This window comes from Salvelinus namaycush, chromosome 8 (genome assembly GCF_016432855.1).
Source record: "Salvelinus namaycush isolate Seneca chromosome 8, SaNama_1.0, whole genome shotgun sequence".
In the NCBI taxonomy this organism is placed as follows: Eukaryota; Metazoa; Chordata; class Actinopteri; order Salmoniformes; family Salmonidae; genus Salvelinus; species Salvelinus namaycush.
The window spans coordinates 22,516,425-22,527,132 of NC_052314.1; the positions used below are offsets into that span (position 1 = coordinate 22,516,425).

A 10,708-nucleotide genomic window follows, 5' to 3' on the forward strand; every position below is an offset into this window, starting at 1 on the left:
TGATAATATGAAAGAGACAGGCACTATAGCATATTTTCTGTTCAAGTACAAATGTCTCAAATAATGTAATAAAGGGATGGGTGGGGGGTATATTCTGCTGGTTTCTGGAAAAAGAAACATGAGCTGGACTTCCTGACATTCACTTCCTGTGGCTCCTGGTGGTGCATCCACAATAGTTGTGTTCTACCAGTAAGAGCTTTCTCTGTGAATAGGCTAAATATTGGACTTGACCTTCTCCTTTGTATTTTTACAAAATGCTAATGTAAAATTTGAACAAAATGCAAATTTACAATAGCATATGCTGATTCAGAAATGCTTTATAAAACATATAGGAGCTAGCTCATTGAAAAGCTGTTTTAATTTCCTGTTACTTTAATAGTCAATTCATAATCTGATCATTATTCACTATTTATTTTCCCGCACCCTCCCCATTTTCTTTTGCAAACAATTGTGCCTGGAACTGTTGGCAGCCTAAACACAGTCTTTGTGTGACTAATTGCACAGCAGTGTACACTCCCAATCATTCCCTTAACAAAACTGCAACAGATACTATACTGTGCTGGTGTGTCTAAAGTACTTTATTGTCCAATCCTTTATCTTCCAATGCACAGCCTTGCTGTCAAGTAACCAAACATAGCAGGCGTAAAAAAAAACTAGCTGCCAAGAAATGGCACAAACTGTAGCTAAAAGCCCCAGTCTTTTGGCTAGCTGACTAAACTCCACATGTAGTGTAGTCTTGTATATTTTGGACAGCTATAGCTTAGCCTAGGTAAAGAACATGCCACTGCAAATAGTGAGAAATTGTAAAATCTATAAGACATTAATCATTGCATAATTAGATAGCTAACGTTAGTTAGTAACATGTATAGCTAAAGCAAGCATGATTCAGTAAAAATATGTAGCTAGCTGAGAATAACAATATCAGATGACAGTCCTTGACCATAGTCAGAATGTTAGCCAAACTTACTAAGTTAGTTTAGTCAATTGCAATACAGCACTGGCAAATAATTTCCACACTCAAAATGTATAAGCCATACAATCTATCCTATATGCTGAGGCATTTCGGACGGCTAGTTCCTCATCTCAGTAGCTAGCTGTGATGACAGCAAGCTAACAAAGTTAATTGAACATTTTTCACTGGCAATGCAAACTATTACAACTGGATAGTTAGTTAACTACATAACGCAGACGTTATACCCTACCTAATACAATAACGTTAACTAATCCAGCGAGTAGTTAAAGTGGGTTGCAGCTAGCTAGCCTACTAACGTTATGTTGCTAACAGACTAGCTAGCTTTGTTAAACTAGCTGACTGATTCATACAGCATACTACTGTGAGGGCAAACTGGTATAATTAGCTACGCTAGCTAACGTTGCTATTGCAAAGCAATTTTGACAGTCGAACAAGACACATCGGGAACAGCAAATGCACTTTGTTTTTCTTCTTATGGACAGTAACATTACCTTTACTTCAAGATGCAGTAAAGTAATTAAGTTAATATAATCAAAAGAAAATAACTACTTTACTGTACACAAAAGTTATACCTAACTACTTATCCAACCATTCCAAAATTGACACTACACAAGTAGCTACTGTTAGCCTAGCTAGCTAACTACGCCCTTACTTAGCAGTCCCCAAGAGAGGCAAAACTTTTCCCAGGCATAACTAGCTAGCTTGGGGAAAACTTCCAAAGAATTAAAGAGACCGCGGGGCACACCCGTTTTAATATGTCCAAATCCACCAACAGTCCTCAAATGAATCGGCACAACAAGGTTAACTACACACTAATCACCGTTTGTTTTGAGTTAAAATACATGGTTACCTGAGTCAGAGAGAGACTGTCTGCCATAGTGTTTCTATTCCCACTAACTACTTCATTCTGCGGTGCGATCACTGTATGGTTGCGATAGATTCGAGGTGGCTTTAAAACCTGGAGCTGGAGTTAATGTACTGGAATGGGTTGTTCACTCAGCTACGTCAGATGGACTGAGGCAGTGCGCCCGCTGATGTGAATGAGATGAACGGATTAATGCCGGTCAAAGAATGGCTGCCTACAACGCTGCAAAACTATCCACCGGTAAAATGAAATTCGCCAGATCTATTCTACAATATCAATTTACCCGCCTCAAATTACGCGACACTCACAATCAATTGGGGAGCAGTATACAATAAATAATGAGGACTGTGAGCAAGCAACAATAATTGAGTCACACTCACTTCCTTTATGTTTTATTATTGGACAGTAATCTGTGTATCAGAATTTATTTCTTGCACAATCAAATGATCATCCATCCATATCCTCCCCAGTACAAAATATGTTTTACAAAAGGGTCAAGATCCAATCAGCTTGGGACAAGTCTCGAGGGTACAGCAGTGCAGAAACGTTGACATTAAAAACTAAAGGGGTAAAAACACAACATAAATTGACATTGCCCCCAAAATAAACATATCAATGGACTGGCATCACTCCCTCCTGCTTAGTGTTCTAGAATATCTGAACGGCTTTATGCATGCATTCTGATAATTTTTGTTATTTGTCATAAAATTCGATTTACGGTAGCCTGAGTGTGCTTGAGCAGTTCCATTCGTGAAAAATTAGTACAGTTACCCTAAATCAAGCACACCTTTGTGCTGAAATAGTGCTGAACGATTAGTGCTTTGAGGTCGGTTCAGGTTTCGGTTTGATTATTAAACAATAACCATGGTTTTCTATTTCGATTATTTGTGTTGAATGCTGTAACAGAATGAAACAATTAATACAAGTATAATAATGGTAGTGACTGCTCGTTACTTAATTTCACGTTACAATATTTCAGTTGTGTACATATGTTTTATTTGACGAATTTCTCTCATGTCTACATAGCTGCTGCATATGCCATCTAAACAAAATTTAAAAAAAAATGTAGTTCAAAGTAAAGACATACTTTTATGACGTTCACTTAGATCATGTATTGTCAGGTAGAGACACCTCGCAAAGCAACAGCTGCTCTCTATATCCCCTCACGGTCTCGCATTCTTCTGCCTCTTCCGTAGCAGGCGTAAAAGAAACAGACCCGATAAGTAGATGCGCACTGTAGTTTAATTTTTTTTTATTTTTTTTAACGAAGTAGCAGAATGTTGGGAACTACAACTCCCTACTAAATCGCACAGTGCAGGCAGGATCATATTTATCTTTGAAGTTTCTCCAATGTGCCCATTATGAAAAATTAAATTATTTGAATTCAATTAGTTTTTTATGTCAGTCCCTTAGTTGTTTGAAAACCAAAAAAAAAAAAAATCTAAATTTCTGGTAAATCACTCAGCACTATGTTGAAAATCATATGCAGAAAAAGAAAAGCATTAGACTCAATCCATATCCAATACACAAGAGAGGTGCCATCTTAATGCCACACACACCTTTAGGGTACAGGCACAAAAATGTGTCCGATTATTAAGACCAACAAAACACTTTGCGGTAAAGATTAGTCAGGAAATTGTAGATGGTCAATATCCTTAAGTAAGAAAACAATTTAGAGTTAGCAGTAGAGCTTTGTTTACAGAGAGGAGACATTTAACTTCTCAAAAACAATTGCTGGCATAACAACACTGCCAGAAAATGCTCATCTCATCAAATCTAAAGATCTAAAGATAAAATCTTTCTAACATCTCCAACCTTGACAAAGCTGTCCTTACTCAGTTTGTACCCATTCCCTTGTCATATAATTTAAACAATAGCTTCCCACCAAAACATAAAATGGGCAGCTTCAATGACGAACAGAACGTCCAATAAAGTCCAATCTCCAGCCTTGCGCCAATAGCTCATAGTAGACAGGGTTCCTTTCCAGAAGTTCCTGTTTGAGTTTATAACTCATCCTTGAGTTTAGAGTCTGTTTCTGCCTCCTCTTCTTCCTCCTCATCGTAGTCTTCTTCCTCATCCTCCTCCCTCTCGTCTTTATCTTCATCTTCCTCCTTTTTATTCACCTCTTCTGCCTCACGTTTCTTTCTCTCCTCTTCTTCCATACTGTCCTTCATCTTCTTTTCAGGGTCCTGTGTAAACAGAAAAAAAAGCCCAGTTATTGACAGGATAGGAGATACTGCACATATCACCTTTAAGAAAAGCTACATTATGACAACTCAATCTAATAACAGGAAATTGTGGTAAATAACAAGACACCATCGACTAACCTTTGTTGCACCCCATGTCTCGTTCCCAACTTCTTCTGCAAGTTTTGGGTCATTGGTGATGAGGAAATTGTCAAAAATAGTGCCCGACTTCACCTGTAAAATAATGAAAAAGGTAATTAGTTAAGACTCAAAGAACGGAAAGAAATATACATTTCACATTCTCAACAAAAAAAAAGTCTCAAAAGATTAGTCAAAGTTAATCATACAGCATCACATATTAATCAAGGATCAGAGTCAGTCACTTTACCTGCCACAAATCCAATCCAATCACCCCCATGCTGGCATATTGGTAGATTTCAGGGTCAGCAGTGTATTCTGGGTTGTCAATTTCAGGGTGCACCCATTTCCCCTTGTAGGCAGGATTGTCAATCTGTTTGGGTTTCCACTCCCCCTGCGAAAAACAATGTCAGAAAGTGGTTAGTTCCCTATGGAAAATGTTTTTAAAAATTCAAAGCAAGTAGCTAGAAACAGCTTAGTCAAAATGGCAAGAGGACATCTCACCTAGTGTAGTACAAGCACACCTGATTCTTGTGGCCATCAGTTCACACGACCATGGAGGCTTACCTTATAGTCCGGGTTCGTGACCATGGGAGGCTCCCACTCACCATCCATCTCATCATCCCAGTCATCAGGCTTCTTGGCATCAGGGTCAGGGATGTTCTCAGCAACATCCCAGTCCTAAAAGAAAACAGTGGCTTAATGATGTCCTTTGCATCTGCATTTTCTACAGAAACCTAGATTGTGTTCTGATGCATTCTTTAGTTTATCTTCTAAAACGCACCTCCGGTTTCTTGTCTTCAGGATCATCAATGTTCTCCTTCTCATCCCAGTCGTCTGGCTTCTCAGCATCAGGGTCCTTTATCTTCTTGGAGGGAAGGAAGTCCCAGTCCTCCTCTAGGCTTCCAGACTCAACTTTCTTGTTGTCGATTTTCACCTCGTAGGTGTTATCCGGATTGACTATCAGTGTGTACAGGTGGGTATATTCATCATCCTAGGGAAAACACAAGCATAACTTAATAAAGGTGGCAGTTTTAGCCACAAAACTACTAAACGCATTCAGAAACTGCAACAAAATAATAAATATAATTCCAACACGATTAACTTCTTACTGAGAAAAAAGGTGGAACAGCAGAAGTGTTACTTCAGATAACAGATGGTGAAGCTGATAGAAGATGAATACAACTGCTAGCATTGAATAGAAAATAACTACAACAGTGCTTCTCTCACCTTGCATCTTATGTCTTTGTTGATTAAGTGATTCTTGCCTTTGTAGTTGAAGATCACATGAACTTTCTTAGTACCTGGACCACAGATGTCAGGACCTAAGACAGACAAAACAACCGCAGGAACTTAGCTTCACACAGCCAATAGCATGTGGTATAAAGTACAGGCAACTGATGACAATAATACCTAGGGGACTCTCAATATAGAATGTGACAAATGGTCCATTCCACCATTACATATATGTAGGCTAATCTCCAATGTTTCCGCTTACAAATCGCATAATGTAGACTCACCAAACATGATGTTGTATGTGGAATCTCCATGCATTTCCTCCTGGTTGAGATCAGCTGGGAACAGCTTGATGTAGCCTCCACCACAGTCAATGTTCTGTTCATGTTTCACAGTGAACTGGATTACCAGTGCCTGGTCTTTGTTGCTGACGGACTCAAAACGGGAGGATGCAGAGTAAAAGCGAGCATCCTGGCTGGTTTGAAGACCTGAATTGTTTTAAACGTAAAATAAATACTAAACAAAAGCGCAAGTCAACCCAAGAGCAACTCAGCTCAAATGACCTATTGAGAAACAGCTAGATGCACTAGATCTTTTTGCTGGATCCTAAAATGGATGTAAGACTGAGGCACCTTTGATCTCACCTTTGTTTCTCTCTACATCACCATAGAATTTCCCAGCAGTATGAACAAACTTCCCATAATCTGACTTGTGTTTGGATTCCACCCATCGGCTTTTCCATGCATCTGCAAAATGGTCATACAAAATCAGGAGTAAATCACCTGAGCACTGAGTGCAGTCACTTGGCAAGGGCTAAGCAGCTAAGTAGTTGTTCTGGGGAAATTATAGGGGGCAGTACGTGGAATCCATTGACGGTATTTTGGATGAGTAATCACTAAATCAGAACATGTCATCTAAACGTGAATGACATTGAGCATGTCAAGTTGATTTAGCATAAAGTGAGCAGGCTATGAAGTTGTGTCTGCGACACTCATCCAACACATAAAATGTTTTCTTATCACATTTAAAATGCCCAAAAACTGAAAATGAATATGTTTAGTATTTATGCATAACTTACCCCCATCTTCAAATTCTTCTCGGAAATAAACGGAGGACTCGCCAAAAATTGATGCGACCAATACGGCCATCAAAAGCATCAACATGGTTGTCATTTCAGCTTGCTAAATAGACACCCTCTAAAATTGTAAATACAATTAGCTATATATAAATACAATTAATTACATATACACTGCATGTAGCAGTACAAATAGCTATGGCTAGTTACACGTTATTGTTAAAAAGCTGAACTGAGAAGCTTGAAATGCCGCTATATGCAGCTGAAGCGCTTCTCTCCGTTCAGAACAGATGTCTGGTTTTCATTGGAAAGCAGGCAGCTCGAGAGAAAGCGTAACAACTTCTAACCAATCGAATTAATTGAAAAAAGCATAGGACATATCGTTTTCAGCCAATGCCAGCTGACCACGCGTTTCTTTGACTCACGCCCCACAGTCGTCGAAAGATTACGCACACATGATATTGCTCGCACGCGCCCCGAGCGGCGAGCGGAGGTTGCACTAATGCAGTAGAATGAGTTTACTTTTTTTTTTACTCCACTTACCCGGCGCACCAGATGAGATAAATCAAGTGCACCTAATGGCATTCCATACGAAGAAAAATATAAACGCAACATGCAAAGTGTTGGTCCCATGTTTCATGAGCTGAAATAAAATATTCCAGAAATGTTCCATACACAGAAAAAGCTTATTTCTCTCAAATGTGGTTTATATTCCTGTTAGTGATGTCAGAAAATGGGCTCCCAATTGGCACAACGTCGAAGGCAGTGCATCTCAGTGCTAGAGGTGTCACTACAGACCCTGGTTCGATTCAGGGCTGTATCACAACTGACCGTGAATGGGTGTCCCATAGGGCGGTGCACAATTGGCCCAGCGCCTTCCAGGGTAGGCAGGGGTAGGCCGTCATTGTAAATAAGAATTTGTTAATTGACTTGCCTAGTTAAATAAAGATTAAATAAAAAGTGAGTGTTTCTCCTTTGCCAAGATAATCCATCCAACTGACAAGTATGGCATATCAAGAAGTTGATTAAACAGCACGATCATTACACAGGTGCACCTTGAGCTGGGTGCAATAAAAAGCCACTCTTAAACGTGGTTTTGTTACACAACACAATGCCACAGATGTCTACATTTTGAGGGAGTGCGCAATTGGCATGCTGCCTGCAGGAATGTCCACCAGAACTGTTGCCAGAGAATTGAATGTTCATTTTCTTACCATAAGCCACCTCCAACATCATTTTTGAGAATTTGGCAGTATGTCCAACTGGCTTCACCACCGCAGACCACGTGTAACCACACCAGGCCAGGACCACCACATTATACTTCTTCACCTGCAGGATAATGAGAGACTAGCCACCTGGACAACTGATGAAACTGAAGACTATTTCTGTTTTTAATAAAGCAATTCTGTGGGGAAAAACACATTCTGAGTGGGTGTGCCTATGCCCTCCCTGGTCCACCAATGGCTGCGCCCCTGCCCATTCATGTGAAATCCATAGATTAGGGCTTAATGAATATATTTCAATTGACTGATTTACTTATATGAACTTTAACTCAGCAAAATCATTGAAATTGTTCCATGATGCGTTAATATTTTTGTTCCGTAATAGTGGTCCATATATTAGGTAACCAACTGAGCTGAAATAATCAACTGATTATGCAGGTTTTACATTGAACAGTAAATAGACTCACATTTAACAAGGATGTTTTATTTGTCTAAAATAACTTCAATTCCATTCCTCTGGGATAGCACACATCCCTTTCTTCAGCAGCCACTTCCCTGATTGCCTGGTCTGAGTGACACTAGGACACTGACCATAATACCTTTGTTATTACACACAATGACATGGACAGGGGTCATTAAACAGCAAAAAAGTATGGAGACGGGCAAAATATTATAAGCATATCATAGGCAGAATATATTCAGAATGCAGCCTCACAGTTCCTTATGAAACAACAGCTGTGCAGTGAATATGCTAATAATACATTTTTACATTGATGGAAAACAGGCAGATGTCATAACACAGCAAAGTACAGACAATCAAACATTTATAAAGACTTGCTGATATGTATACTGAACGAAAATATAAACGCAACATTTAAAGTGTTGGTCCCATGTTTCATGACCTGAAATAAAAGATCCTCGAAATGTTCCATATGCCCAAAATACTTATTTCTGTCAAATTTGTTTACATCCCTGTTAGTGAGCATTTCTCCTTTGCCAAGACAATCCATCCACCTGACAGGTGTGGCATATCAAGAAGCTGATTAAACCTTGTGCTGGGACATTAAAAGGCCACTCTAAAATGTGCAGTTTTGTCACACAATACAATGCCAGATGTGTCAAGTTTTAAGGGAGCGTGCAATTGGCATGATTACTGCAGGAATGTCAACCAGAGCTGTTGCCAGAGAATTGAATGTTCATTTCTCTACCATAATAGTATTTGGTATTACGTCTAACTGGCCTTACAACCACAGATCAAGTGTAAACACGGCAGCCCAGGACCTCCACACCTGGCTTCTTCACCTGCGGGTTCATCTGAGACCAGCCACCAGGACAGCTGATGAAATTGAGGATTATTTATGCCTGTAATAAAGCCCTTTTGCAGGGAAAAACAAATTATTATTGGCTAGGCCTGGCTCCCCAGTGAGTGGGCCTGGCTTCCAAGTGGGTGGGCCTATGGCTGCTCCCCTGCCCAGTCATGTGAAATTCATAGATTAGGGCCTAATGAACTAATTTCAATTGACTGATTTCCTAAAATGAACTGCTACTCAGTAAAATTGTTAAAATTGTTCCATGTTACATTTATATTCAGTATACATACTTGCTAATTTCAATCTTCACTATGGGCTATTTTTATAACACATTCCATTGGACAAAAAAACATATTAAAGCATTGTTGGAATACTAAACTTAAGTAAATGCAACATTCAATAATTCAAGATAAAAACAACTGTAGGGGATTTTTTGGGGGGAATACTCCAAACTCCAAGACCATTTAGTTCAATAAACATTTCAACAACATAAGTGCCTGCCTGTATTATTGCACACTTATACTACTTTCTTCTAACCTGAATTGTAGTTATTCAGTAGGTTCCAAATGATTTAAAAAGATGTCATACTGTTTGTAATGGAGTAGCAGTGGGATGTTTTGATTGTCCCGTCCCTTGTATCTATCGTTTCTTTCTTCGTATATATTTTCTACATTTGCACACACTGTACATAAATCTATTTTTCTTTCCCTTTGTGTTATTGACTGTACATTTGTTTATGTGTAACTCCGTGTTGTTTTTGGTCGCACTGCTATGCTTTATCTTGGCCAGGTCGCAGTTGTAAATGAGAACATGTTCTCAACTGGCCTACCTGGTTAAATAAAATTAAAATTAATAAAATAAAACCTGGAAATATTTAGTCCACCTGTAAAACAAGTAATCTATAAACAATTCCAGAATAATAATATTAAAAATGCCCCCAAAAAAATTATGAAATTATATTTGATCTAGTTTACTGTAATATACAGTATTTCCTCCTTTGCATTGGAAGTGCCAGCCACTGCTTAAGCAGATAGTTGTAATATATCCTCAGTGCCAACTAAACATACAGTGCATTCGGAAAGTATTCAGACCCCTTCCCTTTTTCCACATTTTGTTACGTTACAGCCTTATTCTAAAATTTAAACAATTATTTTTCTTCCTCATCAATCTACACACAATACCCCATAATAACAAAGGGCAAACAGTTTTTAGAAATGTTTGCAAATGTATATATAGACATAAAATGTAATTTAAAAAGAAATGGATTTACATAAGTACTCAGAACCTTTGCTATGAGACTCAAAATTGAGCTCAGGTGCATCCTGTTTCCATTGTTCATCCTTGAGCTGTTTCTACAACTTGGAGTCCACCTGTGGTAATTTCAATTGATTGGACATGATTTGGACAGGCACACACCTTTCTATATCAGGTCCCACAGTTGACAGTGCATGTCAAAGCAAAAACCAGGCCATGAGGTCGAAGGAATTGTCCATAGAGCTCCGAGGATTGTGTATAGGCACAGATCTGGGGAAGGGTACCAAAAAAAATGTCTGCAGTATTGAAGGTCCCCAAGAACACAGTGGTCTCCATCATTCTTAAATGGAAGATGTTTGGAACCACCAAGACTCTTCCTAGAACTGACCGCCCGGGCCAAACTGAGCAATCGGGGAGAAGGGCTTTGGTCAGGGAGGTGACCAAGAAC

At 39.1% G+C, this 10,708-nt stretch overlaps 2 protein-coding genes across 9 annotated transcripts in view; both read right to left on the reverse strand.

Annotated features, from left to right (window-relative positions):
- The window catches only part of LOC120052515 (epidermal growth factor receptor substrate 15-like), a 37,379-nt gene extending 35,474 nt beyond the window's left edge, over positions 1–1,905 (reverse strand). For 5 of the 8 annotated variants that reach the window (XM_038999474.1, XM_038999472.1, XM_038999471.1 and 2 more), the window contains exon 1: positions 1,824–1,905. In XM_038999474.1, the coding sequence (XP_038855402.1) occupies positions 1,824–1,850 (27 nt within the window). In that variant the 5' untranslated portion in view covers positions 1,851–1,905. The remainder of the gene's footprint in view (positions 1–1,823) is intronic. The other 3 variants (XM_038999475.1, XM_038999473.1, XM_038999476.1) reach the window with 2 other exon arrangements.
- Positions 1,906–2,222: 317 nt separating this feature from the next.
- On the reverse strand, positions 2,223–6,767 carry LOC120052517 (calreticulin-like). The gene is made up of 9 exons (XM_038999477.1): positions 6,477–6,767; positions 6,043–6,144; positions 5,683–5,886; positions 5,393–5,487; positions 4,947–5,156; positions 4,730–4,843; positions 4,413–4,556; positions 4,166–4,258; positions 2,223–4,027 (listed from the first exon to the last, which is right to left on the reverse strand). Exons 1-9 carry the CDS (start codon positions 6,568–6,570, stop codon positions 3,842–3,844), a joined length of 1,242 nt encoding a protein of 413 aa, XP_038855405.1. The 5' UTR covers positions 6,571–6,767; the 3' UTR covers positions 2,223–3,841.
- Between the last annotated feature and the right edge of the window lie 3,941 nt (positions 6,768–10,708).